This window comes from Mustela nivalis (assembly GCF_964662115.1).
Source record: "Mustela nivalis genome assembly, chromosome: 15".
In the NCBI taxonomy this organism is placed as follows: Eukaryota; Metazoa; Chordata; class Mammalia; order Carnivora; family Mustelidae; genus Mustela; species Mustela nivalis.
The window spans coordinates 43,811,267-43,832,493 of record NC_139034.1 but is presented as its reverse complement, the minus strand read 5'-3'; the positions used below and the strand labels follow the sequence as shown (position 1 = coordinate 43,832,493).

Sequence of the window (21,227 nt, the reverse complement as noted above, 5' to 3'; positions counted from 1 at the left end):
CTTTTAAAGTGAGCTGTTTATCTTTCCATAGCAGGTGTTTAATAAGCACTTTTAAAATATTTATGGAATTCACGTCTGTGGGGCGGAAGTTCCTCACTTGTACTACTCACCTGTACGTACTCTCTCTGAGATGACCACTTAGAGGTATATTTGGCTAAATCCTAGGACGAGATATGGCATCTGTCCGGTTTGTTGTATGTGTTCTTATAGTGTCGTTAACAGGTATTTCATAGTCAGGAGTGCAAATTCAGATGTGCAAAGATGTAAGTAATAAATGAAATTTCATTTCTGACTCTGAAACTCCTGCCTGCCTAATGGGAAACAACATAGTCATTTCTCTCTGATTATGTGTTTCAGCTCAGTAATGCCAGCGTCGGATTCAGTTATTCTTGTCTGAAATTTCATTCCGTGCTCTCTTCTCATTGTCCTTCTCTCTAAAACGGATGCCAAGCTTGAAAGCCAGCCTGTGGGCACTTCTTATGGCGTGCACTCTTCTCGATTGGGTTCTGTCTGGATCAAACCAGCCTCTTGACGTAATTTCTTGTGTCTTCTTTTAGTAAGGGTGAGGTCTCTTCTGCTCTTGAGTGGGAATCCAGGAGATTTTGCTTCTCTTAGACACCTCCTCTGCTCCTAGATAGTGGCAAGTCTAAGAGAGGTCTCCGAATTCTTCCCTTGGATTTATACTTTCTGCTCACTTCTTTTTCTCCCTAGCCAGTGCCCCTAGAAGTCACTGTGCTCCTCCCATGGCACTCATCTGTGGGGGCTGGAACCTTTCGCTTAGGTGTGTCCCCCAGCCACCTCTCAGGAGTGTGTGCTGCGCAGTGCGGCCTTGGACCTGCCACTTTCCCAGTGCCACAGGCTGGATGCAAGATGTTTCCGCTCTTGGATTCCACTTCCTGTGACTCCATGTGAAATCCTACCCTGTGAGTCCCGATTCCTCCTGTAATGAGGAATGGTGTTCAGGGTTCCTACACTACAGGAAACCTCCTCCCTTCCTAGTTTCTCCCAGCAGATGCGCGCATCTTTTCCATTTATGTACATCCAAGAGTGTGATGTGTATTCTCTCCTCTGTGGATAGTTCCGATACTGTGAATAGACCTTTCTGCCTCCACCTTAGGGTAGAGCCCGGAAAGGTGGGTCCGCTTCTGAGCAGTAGTGCTGAGACTTCTATTGGTCCTTTGAAATGCAGAATCTTGAACTAGGATGATACCAAATGAATACAGTAAAATGAGCCAGGGCTTCCAAGTCTGGAAATCCACTGGGCTGTGTAAATTAAGACACGGAGGCATGAAAATTCATATTTGGACAGCAACAAATAATGTAGCAGACCTGAAATGCTCTCTCGGTAGGGTTTAGGAAGGGGCAAGGCTAAATGGGAAATCAGGAGAGCATGCCCTGTGCATTGAGCAGAGCAATGATGCGGTCTTCTTTTAGAGAGATGGCTCTGATGGTAAGAAAGCATGTAGAAGGCTTAGAGGATGTGGCACGAGTAGAAAGAGTGAGACCAGTTAGGAGACCGTTGTAATTTTGTAGGAGCTAAATGCCAATAACCTGAACTGGGAAGTACTGAGAAAGGGAAGACAGGGCAGATTGGAAAGGTAGTGTAAAATGGTACCAATAGGGTTTTGTAGCTGACGAAGTGTGGGGACATGGAAAAGCTTTCGTGACAGTGGCAGTGGCACTTGTCTGAGCTTTAGGACATGTTGATTTTATATCTCTAATTTAAAGCCCTTTTATCTGGGGCATAACTTCACCTGAAAAGGTCTGGGATAGAGTATGTGACCCAACTGCATGTAAATGTTAACTTCTTTCCTAGAGGAAGAAAACACTCTTCTTTGTTAACAGTTTGAGCATCTTTTTTTTACCTATGCCAACCAAGAACATTTGAAAACAAATCATGTTACCTGGTGAGGGTAAACTGGGGGTGGGGCTTTCAGGGAGCAGCTGATGGAAGCTTGGGACGCATGTCAGGTAAAACAGAACGTATTTCATTCTCCCCTCAGAGGAAAGAGGGGCAGTTTCACTCCTTTCAGCTGAAATCAGCTCAGGCCATCAGTTCCAAGACTCTGGGATTCTCGTTATTGAAATTTGCATTCACATTTATTTTTCAGTGCTATGTGGTATTGTTTTAGTTCACATTTTCTGATTTTTTAAAAAGCATTGATCACACCTTACCTAGCATTCCAAAAGACATTCTCAAGGCTCCTATGTGATTTGTTCTTGTGATTTTACATATTTGAAAACCAATGATAAAAATTGGCCTTGGAGTACCTCCTTTATTAACAGAACTGGTACTGTGATGGTTAAAAGAAATTCTTCCTATGAAAAGGTTTTTTTCAACAAATGTTTATTGATTACGTATCATGTTATGGGTACTTTCCAAGGGCCCTGAGACTGTAGCAGGGAACAAAACAAGCAAATATCTCTGTCCTTGTGGGTCCTGATGGAGAAGACAGACAACATTTAAGATATATAGTGTTAGAAGTCAGTAAGTTCTGAGGAGGATAAGACAAAACAGGGATGAGGGATAGGAAGTAAGCAAAGAAGTGACATTTTAAATAGGGCAGTTTTTTCCCTTGCCAAAGTTCTGGATCCGATGGACAATGTTGTTATTTTCTTAGAAGGCAAACGGGATTCTGTATAAGGTTGAGTGCTCCAGCCTAGGGGTTGGGTGGCCAGTACTCCAGCCTCTGAGCCACTGGTAGCTAAGTAACAATAAGCAGACCAGTTAGCTTCCCAGAATTTAAGTCTCCTTATCCATCAAAGAAGGTTCTTTCTAGTCTGCAAATTCTATCTATATTCTTCTATAAGTCAGTTTTTAAAGAAAAACATGCCTGAGTGGTCGAAATTTGTCTAGGCCCTCCACTCATTTTACAACACTATCCTCTATGAAAATAAAGGTAGGAAATTAAGAGTCTCTCTCACCATACGGTAGGTTTTTGTTTGGTTTTGCTTTCCATCGAGTTATAGGACAATTTTTTTTGAAAGTTAATCCGTTTTAGAATGTTTTCCCCCACACTGTTGATCAGTAAAAGAGAGACATGGTCTTAGAAAAAGTTACTAATTGGGGGGAATTTAGGGAAATGCATACATATGTGAGTATGTATAAGGGACAGATCTTTTCATAAATGGATTATCTCTTATGTCAGTAACTAGTTTGCTGTCCATGCTTTCCTAATTTTCTGAACGGAATGGTTCAGTATATATGTAGAACACAAATGAAAATGTTATATATTACAGAATTGGCTGACCTTTTTACAGACTGACAACTTCCCATTTTCCATGACAAATACTCAATCAGAGCTTCAGTCTATTAAGAGCAGAGCTCATTAACATGCATAAACTAGCAGCCTAATCTAGTTATAATGCATCTTTAATGTGTGACATATATAGCATAGTGTAGCTCCTTTGTCTTGTAATAAAAGGTAGAGTATCCTCCAGTGATCAACAGGGTTCCAAGATCAATTTAACCTGGGTAAAACCTTTATCCGTAACAACTGCCATTAGGAATGACTAGCATTTCAACTAATTAGCCCACCATTTACAACCCATAAGCTTCTCACAGATGGTAAATGTTTATAAACACCCACAGATGTGTGCACAGCTGACTCTCAGTTATCCGCAGGAATAAGGGACATAGATAATTTTGATTCACTTACAATACAAACCACTCATTTTAGCTAATCCCAATCTCTTTTCTCTTTGGACTTTTTATGACAGCTGTTAATGAAATAGCAAATCAATTAATGTAATTTTAACTTCTCCTCCTATTGGTGCACATACCCTATGGTAGAAACACTAATACGTACATATGTGGCCACAAGATGGCTGTCAAGAAGATGAAAATAGGACGCACAAGCTTAGATAAATATATTAAGAAGTGGAGAATTGTTCCTATATGCTCTTGGCTGTATGTCTAGTCACTATCTTACCTCCTTGGAACAGAGGAGAATAGATCCCTAAATTTGAGATAAACAAAAAAAAACCCACCATTTCCCTTGGCACTTTGTGTCCTGTGTTAACAATCACTTTTTTCCAGATAATTCTTTCTGTAATTTAATCTCAATTTTTCATTAAAATGCCGGCCTATCTACTGTCTCGTACTGAATGAAGATGAAGAGATATAAATATAAGCCAAGCACCATGAAGTTATTTCTTTGCCTTATATCCTTCAGTCTAAAGAGTCTTGGGTCTTGCACTTCTTTTGTATGTTCTTAATCTAAAAGTTTTGTTTATTCTCCTCTGTGCACTTGTGTATTTCACTTGTCCAAGCAAATTTAAAGGCAATATTTGATAGTGTTCACCCAGAGACAAGAACTGTGTGAAGATAACATAGTCTACGGAATGTACGGTGAAGGGCAACCATTTTATTTTCTGGCAACCTGCAGAATGTATACTGTCTTCAGGCTGAGGCATTCATAAGTTAATATAGCTGTTTTCCAGAGTTTCCTTACTGGAGAAATATTTCTTTCAACTTACTGGAAAGAAAAATTAATTATTCTGTAACTGCATATTGGGAATATTTCAAGGTATTTAAAGAAGAAATTTTATAATACATTAAATGGTGACCAAAATTAGTGTCCAGAACTTGAATGGTGGAAGAATGTGGCACTGAAGAAAGAAATCTTGCACTTTTGGAGCATGCCAGTAAGCATGTAACTTTTCAGAAAAATGATACACTAGTTTTTACTGTTTTTCATTCAGCAGGATTTGTAAATACTAATAAGGTTATATAGGAATCATGTTGGATATTTCCCCGGAAAGAAAAGTAACTGGAAACTCAGTGCTTTGAGATACTGAGATCTTTTATACATATTTGCCTTTGACATTTTCCTGTGCTTGAATAGGTGATACCATTCACTGAGATAAGAAATACAGGCGGAAGTGGAATTTGGGGGGAAATGGTAATGAATTCCATTTTGTAGATGTTACCTTTGAGATATCTATAGAACACTTGACTTATCTTGTCTCAGGGATTCAGTTGGGGTGAGGGTAATTCAGTAGTTTGCCTGAGACTTTCCCAATGTTAACACTGCGAGCCCTTTGTCTTTAGTCTGGCAAGAAACCCTTTAGTCTGGCAAATGTGGATTGTTGGTCACGGGTGCTGGGACACAGGAGTGGAGCTTGTGCTGTTGATAAAAACGTGGGAGTTCTTAATATACAAAGCTGTGGGGTTTAATAAACTGCTGATGGAGAGTGTGAGGAATGCTGTTACGTATGGATGAAGAAAGAGGAGCCAAGAAAAGCTTGAGAAGGAGTCACCATGAAAGTTGTAGGGAACAAAAATTCTGACATCATGGAGGCTAGGGAAGAGATCATTTCAAAGGAGAAGAGTTAGTCTGCGATGTCAAATGTTACCAAGAGATCATGTAATAAAGAGAATGACAGTTGTCCCATTGGTTTCAACTGAAAGGAAAGGGTTAGAAGGTTGATAAATGAATACAGGAAGCGAAACTGAGATGTAAGAAGGGTGGTAACTCGAGGGAATTTGGAGTCAAGAGAGGACCAAGCAGGTGTTTGAGTTTGTTTGAATGTAGTTGGGGGAATGAGATGGGGAGGGAGACTACAAAGGACACTTGATAGAACAAGGTCCTGAAGGATATAGGAACAGTGCAGAGGGTAAGATAACAGTGCAGTTAGAGCAAGTTGTGTTGGAAAGCAACCTGTTCTGCTATTGTGATGGGTGGGAAGGAGGAAAGGCTAGGTCCAGGTATAGATATGCTCACAGATTTGAGGTTAAGAAGTTAAGGGTATTTCCATCAAAGGGTTTCTTTTTTATATATGAAATAGAGGAAATCCTCTACCGAGGAAGGACAGTGGTTGGTTGAAAAGTGTGAAGAAAGTGTGGAAGCATTGCAACAACCCCTATCAGGGAGTGGGAGTGAGAGCCCCCTGGTGAAACATTGGAGGAGTGTTGGATAGCATTAAAATTCAATTGAGGTTGGCAACTGTGATTATGTACTGGTCCCGATCCTGCAGTATTATTTTTCAGCAGGATTACTCAGCAGCGGATATACAGTTTCAAGAAGATGGAATCTGGGGTCCATTTATGTTTTGCTGCGAGTCTGAAAAAGGACCTCAATGGAAGAAGTAAGATACTGGCAGTTGAGCCATGGTCAAAGCAATGAACCATAGAGTATTAGCAGACAAACAAGGAATGAAGACCGTGGGGCCAGGGCTTTGTAGATTTCCAGGGACATGTGACAGAACTAGTGAGAGAGAGAGACTATAAGAAGGGCAGGAGTCAGAACAGTTTATATGATTTTAAGTTATTATTAATAAAACAGTTGTGGGTGGTGGCAAAGTTCAGTTATGGATGTAAGAATGCGTAATGGACCGTTAAAAAGAAAGGATTGGTCCCTGGAGATGAGGGAGTCAAAGAACTCATTTGCTATTAGATTAGTTATCCACATGGGGTTGAATTCATGCAGGATAATGTCAGGACTTGGCTGGAGAAGGAAGATTGAACAAATGACCACATCTATCTTGAATAGAGGGGAGACTAGTACACAATTAGGTGACATTGACCCAGAGGGATGACAATGATATAGCCAAATGACATGTTTCTCAAAACACTCTTTTTACATCCAGGAAAAGAAGTGATACTCTGATGTAACACTAAAGATGAGGAAGAAACTACTCCCCTCTCCCTTACCTATACTCCTACACGCACTTAATGTATGAGAGAATGAGGGATATCTGCTAGGAAGGGTCAGTGGAGATCATCTGTCCAGTTTTTGGTAGAGGTGAAAAGAATGTTCAGTAAATGCACTGAGGCAGTAGAAAAGTTGCTTATGCTAATAAATATTGAGGAAACAAAGGCCACGAAGAACTTAAATTTTGGCCAAGAATGATAGTGATAGTGGTTTAGCTGGCTTCAAGGTTTTAACCCAACTATTAACAGTTACCCAGTGAATGGGTTGTAGAGAGGGACCATGAAGCCACAGGCAGACTAGACTGATTCTAGTATTTCCAGATACTTATGGTCCTAGGAGAATTGGAAGATGTCTCTGGCCTTTCTCTGTGGGAAGGGAATCTTCTGTGATCTACATCTCATTTATTGGCAGGTTCCAGAGAAAGGGAGCGGGTTTCTATTAATCTGTGCTTGTTGGTTGAGTTACCAGCTACAGAAGCCACAGTCTGTATCTCAAGGCATTTCCTGAAAACACCTCTAAGTACAACTCAGGAAAGCTAGGGATCTGAGCACTTCTCAGTTAGCGGGCAACATCTCTATGTTGAGAAAAGTATATAATGGAAAGAATCAAAGATACTGGTTCAGACGGCCCCTCTGTTACTTACCTGTGGGAGAGCTTTGGGAACATTTACTTCATTTCTTGAGCTTCAGTTTCCCTGGCTTTAAAATTGTTGTGATAAGTTACTCTGCAGGGTCGGAGTAAAAATTAAATCAGAAAATTTAGGTAAAAAACTCCACACAGGTGTTCATTCAAAGCGATGGTTCCTCATATATCTTAATTCATATTTAGATTTTTTTTACTCGTATTCTTTTCTAGATAAAATTGTACTCAAACATACCTAATATCAGGTTTTATTTGGGAGCTTCTGTATTCATTTTGTTAGTTTTTTTGTAGTTAAGAGGAAAATCTTCCATTGTTCGCTTGAAAGAGTTTAGCACATTTTTGCCGCCAGTTTCTTTGCAATTGTTAATGAGTTCATGGAAAGTTCAGTTGTCTCCCACTTTCTTCTCTTTTCTGTGATATTTGCTTTCTCTGGAAGCATTTGTCAATTCCTTTCCTCCCCACTTTCCTCTCATTCAGAGTTGCCTATTGTCTTTGCTGACTTCCTTTTTTGAAAAGCATGTTGCTGTTACTCTGCTTAGGATTTTTACATTTCTTCAGTGTGTAATATTAATGTCACATTTTTGCATCTGATTGGGGAAGGAATGGGGAGGGAATGCCATATTTGTGCAGAATAAATCTGTATTTCTCTTTCAGATGAACTGGAAAAAATAATACTTTGAGCCACAAATTTGTATTAGAAATGAACCTAGAACTCGAATCTAGTAAACGTACTTTGGGCAAAGTTGGCAGCAGTGAGGTGGCATTTAAGAACTTTCCTGGCACTCAAAATGCTCATATACAAATTTCTGCTGCTTAGCATGTTATCCATAGAGTCTTTTAAAGTGCAATTAAAACCCATCTTCAGAAATCTAAGGGCAAATACGGGTATCAAAGAATAACCCGGACGTCATCACTGGGCAGCCACAGCTGCCCCTCTAATCCACGGTCTCTACAGGAAGCAGTCTCATAGCACTCGCTTTCTCTTTTGGGACATTTATCATTCAGGTAGTCACAAATTTTATGTTGAAATTGCCCTTAGACTGTAAGTCCCATGAGAACAAGGGCTGGGGCTGGTTTCAGTGGCTGCCACGTGTTCCTGCGTGTTTCTGTGTGGGATTGACTTGAAGTACAGATTTTATAGTTGCATATTTCCAACCACTTCTTGGACAAAGCAGTCTGACTATTCTGCCAGCACCTCAAAATCAATTCATCTAAAACCGAACTTATCACGTTCCACATAAAACCTGATTTTCATGTTCTCATTTTGGGTTAATGATCCCACCAATTTCCCAGTCACCCCGGCTTGACACCTTCACACTATGCCAACTTTAATCATGGTGAAGTACAATTTTGATTATTTCACACCTTTCAAAACCATTCTATGGCAGTTCTTCAGCCTTGAATCCCAGCTCCCTGGGCCTCTCTTCCCGACCTTTTCTCCCCCTCTTCCTGTGTTCACCATATGTTGCTGTCAGCACTTGACTGTTGGAGCCCCTCTGGACACCACTCAGCAGACATCCAGCGATGCTTGCCGTAAGTGGCCCCTCATGGCCTCAAGTCCATTTATCCCAGCTTCTCCTGAAAGAAATTCCTGTGAAATTACTACTATCCCCTAGTTTACCTTCCCTTTTTTTTTTTTTAAATTCAGTGTATTGAATTAAACATTTTCATTTTCTGTATCTGAAATCATTCTATTCTTTGTACAAAACTTGGAGAAACAAAGCCATTGAAAAATACTTTACAAAATTCCTCACTCGTATAGTGAGAAAATATTAAGAAAATATGAAAATAATCTAGTAAATGTTAAAATGAATCTAAAACACATCCTAACATATTTTCATCAGAGAGTAAGCAATTGCCAAATGTAAACACTGCCAGGCTAATTTCTCAGAGTGAAGTGAAGCTCTTGGGGTATAGCAAGTGAAGCTTCTACTCAGAAGTAGTGATGTTAGGCCATGTAATTAACCTTTTGCTGTCTGGGTTACTATGTGATTAAAGGGTCATGGATGTTCGCTGGGTGTGAGTCACATCTTGTTAAATGCCATTGTCATTTTGCATCTACATATATATTTAAATAGATACATTATCTTTCCCTTGACATTCTATGTTTTTGCAACTGAAGGCATCTGTTCAGGATCCTCGTCCCTACACAATACACGAGGATAACTTTGGCGACATTATTATTTTAAACCAGAGTCAATGCTGGTTTTTAAATTTTGCCTTCTTTAGTAATTGCTAGAATAGGTCACCGTGAACAAGCTAATCAGAGTTGGCACTTGAGTACTTACATGGGAGACATTTTAAAACACATTTAACGCTGGGAGAATGATTTAGTAATGCCTTTCTTAGCACCATGTGCTAGAGTAATAGCTAAGCAAGAAGTCTGAAAATATCCTCCGTTTTATACCTGATATCTGTGAGTGGTCATAGAAAGGTGTATATCCAGTGTCCTTATTGATAAACTAAGTGATTGACTTTTTTTCTCTTGGTATATTTTGGAGGTAGTCCATATGAACAATTTAAATATACCTTGGGGTACCTGAGTGGTCCAATCAGTTAAGTGTCTGCCTTTGGCTCAGGTTGTGATCCCGGGGTCCTGGGATCAAGCCCCAAATTGGGCTCTCTGCTTGGCAGGGAGCCCTGTTTGGGCTCCCTACTCAGTGGGGATCCTGCTTCTCATACTCCCTTTCCCCCTGCTTATGCTCTCTCTCTCAAATAAATAAAATATTTTTCTTAATATTTTATTTATTTATTTGAGAGAGAGACAGTGAGAGAGAGCATGAGCAAGGAGAAGGTCAGAGGGAGAAGCAGACTCCCCGTGGAGCTGTGAGCCTGATGCGGGACTCGATCCCAAAATTCCGGGATCATGACCTGAGCCGAAGGCAGTCATCCAACCAACTGAGCCACCCAGGCGTCCTTCAAATAAATAAAATCTTTAAAATAAATATATACCCTTCATTATTTTTTCATCTCTCAGTATATTTTAACTTTATAATATCATACTTTATCTAGTCTGTCTCTTGCTGATGGGCATTTAGGTTGTTTCCAATCTCCTAATACTATAAACAATGTTATAATAAGCATCCTTGTACATAATAATATCTTGTACATGTGAGTTATAAGTAGGATAATTTTCTTAGAAAAAAATTATTTCAAGTGGTATGTACGATTTTTTTTCTGATAGATTGCTAAATTGCATTCTTAAGAGGTTGTATTAGCTTATATTTAGACCAACGTGAGGATAACCTATGCCAGTTATCCTCATTTTTTATTGCCATGCTGATAAGTGAAAGATGATCTCTCACTGATGTATTTAGAATAGCCTTAATTATGAATGAGTTTGACTATGATATCCTCTGAATAAAAGCCTTGCTTATTTATTTTAATGGTGGGTTTTCTGAACATACCATTTGCCTGCTTTTTTGGTTTTTTTAATTGATTTTTTTTTTCTGAGTCATAATTTCTTTATCTCAAGTAAACCAGTCTTAAGGAATACCTGTGTTCCAAATTTTTCTCTAGTTTCTCCTTTTATTGTTTGTGTAAACTTTGTTCTTAATATTGTTTTAATTTGCAGACATTTAGCGTAGTAAAATCTGTATGACATTTGGGTATTTAGACTTTTCACAAGATCTTCCCATTCCAGAAGTAATGAAAAATATACTTTTACATGCTGTCTGCTGTACTTTCACAATTTAATTTTTTTAATGTTGAAATGTTTTATCAACTCGGAATTTATGTTGGGGTAAGTAGCAGAATGGGAGCCAGATAAAACATTGTCACCATAGTGGTTATTGAACATTTTCTTATTCTCTACTGATTTGAAATGCCACATTTATCATAAATCATGAATTAAATTTTTGTATGTGTTGGATATGAATTCCCAAGGGCACTATATGTTATACATTATTTTCCAGGCTTATTTGACCACAGAACCAGCCTCCCTTCCACAACAACAACAACAACACACACACACACACACACACACACACACAGAGTTCCTCATAGGACTAGCATTCTGTGGTACACACTTTGGGAAACTCTTTCTTATTGAACATTTTGATATAGGATGTGTATTTAATAATAGCCCAGCTAAGTTTTTGCTGTATTATTTTGTAATAATGGTTAATGAAATCTCATTCATTGATTTTATGGACACTTGTAAATCTTGTGCCTTAAGTATGCTGACATTCAAAAAATCATGTGCCCTTTTTATTTGAAAGGAGAATTAAGTGAGCGTACACTTAACTTACTTTCCTGTAATTTTGCCATTTACATTAGCTTTAAAAATGAAAGAGCTCTAATAAAAGATTTCAGAAGAAGATAGATTGGATATCTTCATGAGTTGAACTAAATGACTATGATACTGAAATCACTTTCTTACATCGGAATCTAAATTATAAGAATTAGGAAGTTAAAAATTAATAACAATGCAATATGATTTGTTACAATATATTTATATTGCCTTTTTTGCCTGGTTGTTTATGTAATTAAAATAGAATCATACTTTATGCATGACATCCAATATGGTTTTCTTTTTTTTTTTTTTGGAGACTGAAGAGTTTGATAAGAAAAATAGTTATTTTACAAATACATTTTTAACTTTACTGTATCTTATTTATGACATGAAATTATTTAGATTCTGATTTGCATACAATGTAGTAAATAGTATAATAATCATGGTTTATACATTCAAATGTACCTGTGAAATATGTTTTACACAAGCATTGAAAATACAGCCTATATTTTATCCACAGCAACTATACAAATGGCCCCATAGTCTGTGCTCAAGAGTTATAAGGTGACCCTCACAGGTCCAAGCATATTCAAGATAACAAGAAGTAAGTAGTAGCATATGATTGCAGACAGAGTTATGTCACAGCTCCAGAAGATATTCAAGATTGTAAGCAGAACTAAAGAGGTTATCAACTGTTCTATTTAAAAAAAAAAAAAAGAAAGAAAGAAAGAAGAAAACAATAAAAACTTGTTCCTTTGTAAGAGATTCTATTTTTTTTCCTTTTAACTTACAACAGGAAATATGCTGAGTTCAATTTGTATAAATAATGAATAGTAGAGAAAAATAGGTTACAATATTGTGGTTTTAAAAAATGAAATTCTACTTATGGTTGAGCCACTTACAGTATAAAAGAAAACTGTTCTAATTATCATTTTATCAGTTAAATCCCAATGAAAATTGGCTTTCCAACTCCCTTGCCTCAAATTTTCAGTTTCACGTCTAGATTAAGAGAAGTTCAAAGACTTTAAGTTATTCCTGTCTTTTTGCTGTCTGGTTTAAGTCGTATTTTGAGCTTTGTTCTAGGTTAAAGACTGAACTGGGTTACCAAGTAAAGCAGATACAATCTGGTTCCCAGAAGGTCTATAACCAGCAGCATAGAAAAATAATTCATGTAATTTTGTAAGGGCAACTGTCACTGTTTCCTTTAGAAAGAGTTGGGTTAAACTGTGAGCCTATGAAATTTGTGCATCAGCTGCACACTTCCGTCACTTCTTGGGAGAAACTGAGCTTTTCTTCTCTAGCCCCACTCCCAGTGTGGTATGAGTTAATGAAGATCTGTAGCAAAAAGGGGAGCTCTCAAAGTGCATGCACAGTAAACATGATGGAAAGCAGAGACTGAAAACACTCATTTCTCCCTGAAGTCCCCTTTACATGTTAGTTTGCCTTGTAACTCACCCTCAGCGTTCTTGTCACTCACCACACATATCTCCCTAAGTGAGCTCACGCTCTGCTCTGTCAACAACCACAACAGAAATCAACTGAGACGAAGCTCTTGCTATGTGCCAAGCTCCCTGCTGAGCACTGCACACCATGCACGTCTTTTAATCTTCCAGTAACCCCGTGAGGGCAGGTTCTATTCATATTTCCACATTAAATTTGAGGGGAAAGAAATTGAGGGTTAGTAAGGTTCAATAAATTGCCCAGAGTCACACTAGTGGCTAATTAGAAAGCCAGTATTTCAGTCCAAGTCGTTTGAATTCAAAATGTGGGTTCTCTACCTTTTTGCTATGCTTACATTCTTTCTGTAGCTTCAGGTACAACCGCTATGCTTCTGAGTTAAACCTGTTAGTGGAACCACTTCGCTTCCCTCTTGCCTTAAACCTGGGAAACCATCAGCCTCTGAACACCTTTTATCACCTACAGTTGGATGTGTCCTGAACATCTCAACACATCCAAACGTGGATTCCTCTCTAGGCTCAGCCCCCTTCCACCACCAAACAAGAACGATCCAGTACTTGGTGAAGGCTATCGGTACATACCAAGTTAGCCACACTGGGTACCTGGAAATCTGCCTCAGGTTTATATTTTAATACTCCCGTCCGTGCCCACCAAGATTTTTCTGTTCATTTTCTTTCACATTTGCACTGCCGTCCATCTCTTACTTGGGCCCTGTGATCCTGTTTTGCCAAGATTTAAATCCTCAGACCTGCTCTCCTCTTATTGTCCTGGCCCTTCATCTGGTCTCTCCCCAGAGTGTTCTTTCTAAAACAGGAATTCGACTATGGTATGTCCTAGGTTGAAGTAATTTGATGGCTTGCTTAAAGGTAAACCCCAAATTCCTGTGCCTTACTCAATGCTTGGGGCCGCTGGCCCGTCCCTGTGCCCTCGGCCCCTCTCAGCTCTGCCCCCCAGGCATTCTGCTCTCCACTCCCATACACACCTGGGTCTCCCAAGTGTTTCTTGACCCTCCACCTGTTCTGTGAGTTTGAGCAGGGCCTGCCTTCTCTAGGCATCTGTGACAGACAGAAAGCTCTTTTTTAAGTCTTAGGTACCAGGAGGCCTTCTGGGACTGCTGCGCCTTCTCCCTGCCCCACACCAGCGATCCTTCCTGGTCTGGAGAGCTCCATCACACAGCTCACCATGTTGTGTTGTATCATTTGTTACCTCTCCTTTTCTCCTTATCAGAGGAAAGCGCAAGAAGGTCAAATATCAACTTCTTTCATCTCTACTTACCTGGTCATCTTTTTCTGTCATGAGATCTTTCATTGTCCTTATCTTATCAACATAATGACCGCCAATTCCTAAATGAAATATGTTAAGCTCCTAGCGTGATAAAATATATTTTCCTTCTTTCCTCTCAACTTCCTTCCATTTCTTCCTACTTCCCAGGGTCAGCCAATTTTAATTCTTGGGTTTTTTTTTTTCCTGGTATTTATTTACCTCTTCTCTATTTGTTGATAATATGCTTAGACTACCGTTATTTTATTTTATGCATTAGCGCGTTCCTGAGAAGTGAAGATTTTGTTCTCTGTTGCTTTCTCCCCACCTCATACTCCCCGTGTATACCCCTTCTCCTCCACCCCTGCTGTCCTCACATTACTATTATCGCAAATGATAGTCCCAAAAAATGGTGTTTAGAATATCACAACTGTGGAAATATTCCTTACCCCTTCAGTTAGTGTTCCATGATTATTTCCTGTTGGACAACAATGTCATTTCTAGATTTATATGAACAATTTCTTTAATTTGCTCAGTATTTGTGTAGACCTGTTCCAATTTTATCTGGACTCTCAGGTCTGTGAAATTAACAGCAGTCATTTGTGCAAATGGCTCAATACAGGAGGTTTGCTTTTAGTTCCTTGGCCATGGTTCCCTCCTACGATCCAGCTTTCTCCCATGTGTTCTGAACTGACTGCTCTGGGTCTGGGACACAAGTGTCATCCTGAGAAATATTTTTGCCACTTTGCTGTTTTGTCCCCTCACCTCTCCTGGATCCCATATTTGTTTCTTTTTCTTACCACCTTATCTTTTTTGCCCAAGCACACCTTCCAGTAGCTTTCTAAGGACGAGTGCTCATAAACTTACATGTTCATTTTCTGTCCTCCTCTTAGAGTCAGTGTAACGATGTCCTCATCGGAAATCATTTCTCTGCAGAATTTGAAATCCATATCTTGTTTTCTTGGGCTCAGTGTTGCTTTTGAGAAATCCATTTCCATTCTGATTCTCTACTTTGTGGTGCAACCTATTTGGTTTGTTTTTAACATTCTTGAGGCTTTTACATCTTCTCTGTATCTGTAATTATCTGTACTTTCCGTGTTGTGCCTTGGCTTGGGAAAAGTAGAACAGAGGAAAGAATATACCTTTTCATGTCCTCCCTTATCTTTTTTCTCCTCCTGGTTCTCAAGATGGCCTCTCCTGATTCAGTCATATGCACTTCCAGAGGACCATATAAGGCAAGAATAAAGCCAACCCTCGTATTCCTGGGACCTTTTCCAGGGTCTGGCCCACGGTGCTGAATGAGTATCTTTTGTAATATAGAAATGACTTCTGAAAATATCATCAAAATTTTTGTCTGAATTTGAGGCCAGAATTTCCAGCTTACTTTCAGAGGTTACCAGGAGGTCCCTGCTAACACCTTGCACTCACGTGTCCAAGAAGAAGCTCATTATCTTCAACATTTGTTACCCATCAAACTGAATATTATTTTAAAACATTTTCAGTCATAGGCCCCTGAGACCTCAGACTTGTCTAACTCCTCAGTAGGCCACCCTCTGCTTGTCTGCATGTCCCATTGATTCCGCTTTAGGGATATTTCCTCCTCAGCGCTCTCTCCTCCATTTCCCTTGACACTGTACGATTTTTGTAAATACCATTTACTAATTAACAAGGTGATGTGTTATTCTGATATAGCAAAGCTTTGACTATTATAGTTTGTCTATTGATTTAAAAGAGTTCATAGCAAGAGAGAGGGTATAAATATTTTTTATATGAACTGACTTGTAGTTGGAGATGTTGAATTCCAGTCCTCAATTTAAAAATACCTAATTTTTATTTCTCTTTGTAAAGGAATAATGTATTAAAGTGATATAAATTTGAATTATTAAGTTTGTATTAGATTCATGTAAATATAAATCATCTCAATGCTTGACTCTAGCTCACTTTTGTTTTTATTCATATCTTTTGCTATTCCTTCTGCCAGGGATGCTATTTTCTCTCTCGTCTTTGCCATGACTAAATACTGCTTATTTGTCAGATCATATTTCACTAGGAAACCTGTTTCTCCAGTACTTCGTGTGGATTCCTCCCTTACCTTTCACACTGTTCTGCTTCTTGAGATCAGAAAACATGTCTTATTAATCCTTGGGCCCTAGGGAATTTTAGTGCCTAATAGTGTCCTGGCATGTAGTAGGCCCTCCATAAACATATGATGAATTATTATAATCTAAATGTAGTTTTAATATTTGTGGAATAACACCTCCATATTATGTCTTTATCTTACACATTGGATTATTTAGAGACTATTTAAAGGGCCTATTTCTGATAGGCACTTCTGATCAGTTTCCCTTAAAAATGACAATAATCAAAAGCATAATAAAATACACTTAAAGTCAGTTAAAATCAATTAATTTATATTGTATCTAAAACAACACTTGAAACCTAATCAAATATTTCATAAACTTCCTGTAGTCTGCTGTGGAGTTCGTTTATGATTTTATTTCCCTACATTTTTATATCACTTGGCAATTTACCAAGTGCTCTCATTTGTATTTTCTCATTGGATCCTCTCATAAACCCTAAACAGATATTCTTTCTATTAGACTTCTCAGGAGCGATTATGTAACGAGTCCCGAGTCACATAGGTAGTTGGTCAAAAACTCAGACTAGCATGAATGTCTTCTTACTTCCATAATACATTCTTCTCATTGGGAATAATATGTTCTTCATTGGGAATGAAGGCCCAGAAAAGCCATCAGCTCTGGGGAACAAGAGCACAGAGGTTCCCGCTGGACAGGGAAGGAAGGGAGAGAAAAGGTGTGTGAAGAAAGTTGCCTTCAGCTGAAGAACAGGTTGTGAAATTGAAAGAGATAAGATTGGAAACCCAATTGGAATCAAGTGTAGGGGCAAGTGAAAGAGTTGGAACTTTATATTGTGGGAGGTGAGAGACAGTGAAAATTCGTGACTGGGAGACTGAAGATCATGGCTCTGCTTTTGAGCTGACCTGTGCTGTATGAAATGAATTCGAATTTGGGATTAACTGGATGCAGTGTTGATTCCTGGCAACTCATGTGAGATTTCAGGTGAAAAGTAATTCAATTCTGGACAGTGAGCTTAAAGTTCAGTCAGAAAAGGAAACAATCGATCAATTCTTGAGATATTGGAGTATGTGCACGAACAAGGTTTGGCACCTGAATGGTTGTGTGAGACAAGGGAAGAGGAAGAAACGGCGCTGCACTGTTTACAGTGGTGGTGGGAATGTGCTCCCACCACTTCCCAGGCCCCCTTCCCACCTGTGACCTGTATTTTCCTGCATAATTACTCCTACCCATTGGCCATTTTGGTGCCTCACTTGTTATTTAGTCAACATTTATTAATGAACACTTTCTATGTAATACTGGCATTTTGCTAGGTATTAAGGATAAACAAAAGCCATAATCTCTGTCCTCAGTGAACTCAATCTGGTGGCAGAAACTGTCAAGTAAATTATATTGTAAAGGGTTTATTGCCCCAGCTACCACATGCCATTAAGACATAGAGGGGCACCTGGTTCAGGTCACATACGTCAGGGAAGGATTCCCATTTCTGTCTTAGAGGAGGAATTAGCTTGGCAAAGAAAAGGGAAGGATGTTCTGTGTAAAGAAGGCAGCATGTTCAAGAGCATGAAATGGAGAACATGAGACAGGGGCATAAGTTGTTTAGTGAGCCTAGGTATGTCAGCAACTATTTCCTGAGAACAATGGAATTAACCTACCTAATGGTAAGATAATTATCATATTCAAGTAACTTAATATTTGCATAATACAATTATGTAATATCCAGTCCATTTTAAAATTTCCCCAATTTTCCCAACAATAACATTTATATGATACAGTCCAAGAGCTAATCAAAGACTGTGCATTACATTTGGTTGTCCTTATCTCTTGACTCTCCCTCAGTCTTCCTAACCTCTTCTTTCTTTCCTTCCTTACTTGTTTTTCATAACTGATAGTCTTTCAGAACCCACAGCAGTCACTTTACAGAATGTTCCTCATTTTGGGTTTCCTTTTTTGGGGGGGTGGTTAAGATTTTATTGATTTATTAGAGAGAGAGAAAGATCATGAGCAGGAGGGAGGGGTAAAGGGAAAAAGCCCAAGGTGGGACTTGATACCAGGACACTGGGATCATGACCTGAGCCGACTGAGCCACCCAGTCACCCCTCACTTTGGATTTTATTATAGTTTCCTCACATTTAGATTTAGGATAAATATTATTGTGCCAAGTACTACACAGGTTGAGTCCGTCTCAGGGCACCCTTTCAGAAGGCATTATTGTCAGTGTCTACCATTATTGTCACATTTGATGTCAGATTTGATTATTTAGGTAAGGTGACATCTGCCAAATTTCTCCAAATCCTGTTCCCTGACAGCCTTATATCCAATTGTTTCTGTACCCGTTACTGATTTCTGCCTCAATCAGTTCTTACTATGTGAATTATAATGTAGTAAATTTTATGTTTCCCCATATCTTAGACACCTGTTAGTTGACATTCTTCTGTAAAGAACTTTCCCTTACTCCATATTTATTTTTAATTTTTTAGTATCAGTATGGATGCATAAGTGTTTTTCCCCCGAATGTGTAATAATCCATCCCCATTATTACTCATTTAGTGCTCAAATCACCCTAAATTTGGCCAAGACTGTCCTTCAGTGTGGCCCCCTCTGTCTTTCTGACCCATCCCTGCTTGTCTGTGAGCACTTCCTAATTTTCTGGTACATCAATACATTCCTGGCTTTTTTCCCACTTTCTTGGTCTCTGCCCCATAATCAATTATTCCTCTAAGTATTCTGGTTTGCATTAGTAATAGTATTTAGAAACCAGGATCTGGAGACCAGGCGTGTTCATTGCTGCCACAGAGTCATTACTTTTTGGTTATTTTGGAAAGTTAGACAAAGTGTTTTTTGGTTTGCTTGTTTGTTTTTGGTTTTTTTTTTTTTTTTTTTTAACCTTGAGCCTGTATGATACTTGTAAGTGCGACCCAACACTTCGTTTCTTGCTCTCCTCCTATTCTATATTAGTATTTCCTTTCCTACAGTGAGTTTACCCATCTGCTTAGTCTTGTAATACACACAAAATGGGGTTCAGAATCACTATGTCAATACCATTACCAATAGTAAACTTACTAAGAGAAGTCCACATTTTCTTTGTAGTCCTTTGAGTTTAGTTTTGGGTTTGTGTTTATTTTTCCCCCCCTTAAAGTGTATGTCATTTTTAAAATGTTGTCTTTTACTAATGAGATATATCCCTTCAATTTTGAATATCTGGCATAACTTACAGTTCTTTTTTTTTTTTTAAGTTAAGTTTGAGTGTAAATTTTCAAAGATATCTAGTTACTAATTAAGGTGTCTGAAATTTTTAATGTATTTTAATTAAAATAGCCATCAAGGCACTTTAGAATTAAATTTATCTGTAAATTAACCTTCAGATATTCTATCACCCAGCTTTTTTTTAAATTACACCCACAAAGTTTAGTACTTTTCTAAAAATATGAGATAGAACCAGATAGAAAGAGGCCAATATATATTTATATTTATATATCTGCTTATAAACCGTAAATGAATTTGTTATCTGTACTCTCCTGCATTTATTTGTCATCTGTTTCCAATCAAGGGATTGCATTGCAGTAAAAAGAAATAAGAAAACCAGAGGAAAATAGTTTTCTATTACATAAGATGTAACTATACCAGCCATACAATTGGATAGAGAATCCTACAAATAACCTCTTCCTGAGGGACGAAAAAAGTGTATTTCCTTGAATTTGGGCTTGGATCAGTAGTTTCTTTGAAGCTTCCCCCTGCCACTTCCTTTGAATAATATTTAACACTGACAACTATAGATAACTACGGATATTACAAGATAATCTGTTCTTTGGAGAGAGGATTGGCTCTATAACTACAGCCTCCATTAGTAGATACAGAATATCAATTTAATCATAATTGGGTGACAAATACTTCAGGTATTTGAGAGCCTCTTTTGGTTTATTTTTCATTATGGAAGACAAACTTTTCATACATTCTATGAGAGTTTGTAGTCATTGTTCTGTGTTGCCTAAAGTCAAGGGACAATTATCTTCTGATATAAAAAATCAGTTGTTGTTCACAGTTGTTGCATGTTCACAGTAGTTAACCTGGAAATACAATTTCATGCAAAAAGTTTAGGCAACAGAGTCTTGGTAACAGCAACAAAACATTCTCACACACCTGGTCAATTTTAGAATAGAAGCTGATGCTTTGAAAATAATCTATTTCTACAAGGGAAACATGATTTATGATAACCTGGGACACAGATATGCCTAGAACCGCATTCTATTTAAAGTTATTGGGCCGCCAGACTATAAAAGCAGTCCTGTGATGTGAATCAGTGGAACCCGGTCCTCTTTAGTGGATGGCAACAGAGGCACTAATGAGCCCAATTTCATTAAAAGATACTTGCTTTATGAGAGAGTTGAAGTCCTATCTTATTTTGAAATTGCTGGTTTCGCCCTGGCATCTGATCTTTCTTCCCCCTAACCATCACCAGCACCAGTTTCTGTGTATGCTCTGACATTGCTATGGTAACCCTGAGGGCTGACGGAATTCCCTGCATCTCTCTTCACAGAGGGTGATGAGACAGGAGTGATGGATAGTCTGCTGGAAGCTTTGCAGTCGGGGGCTGCCTTCCGCGACCGAAGAAAAAGGACACCAAAGCCAAAAGGTGAACATTATACTTGTTTCATGTTACTTTCTAGGGAACTATCATAAAGAACAACTTTTTTTTTTTTTCCTTTTAATTCTTTTCAAGTCGTGTGTCAAGAATGTAGTGCTCTGGGCAACAACTCTTCAGAAGTTTCATGAGTTTGCTTAATCCTTCCCTTGCAATGACAAATGTCAGGGAAGCATTCCAGTTGGGTGGTGGCAGTAGCACATTAACAAACTAAAGCACTGAACCTAGAAAATCCTGAT

General features: G+C 38.6%; 1 protein-coding gene across 1 annotated transcript in view; it reads left to right on the top strand.

The window, feature by feature from the left end:
- Window positions 1-21,227, top strand: part of DIAPH3 (diaphanous related formin 3) — a 497,180-nt gene that overhangs the window by 349,677 nt on the left and 126,276 nt on the right. The window contains exon 26 of the mRNA XM_082700281.1: window positions 20,884-20,979. Within this exon, the coding sequence (XP_082556407.1) occupies window positions 20,884-20,979 (96 nt within the window). The remainder of the gene's footprint in view (window positions 1-20,883; window positions 20,980-21,227) is intronic.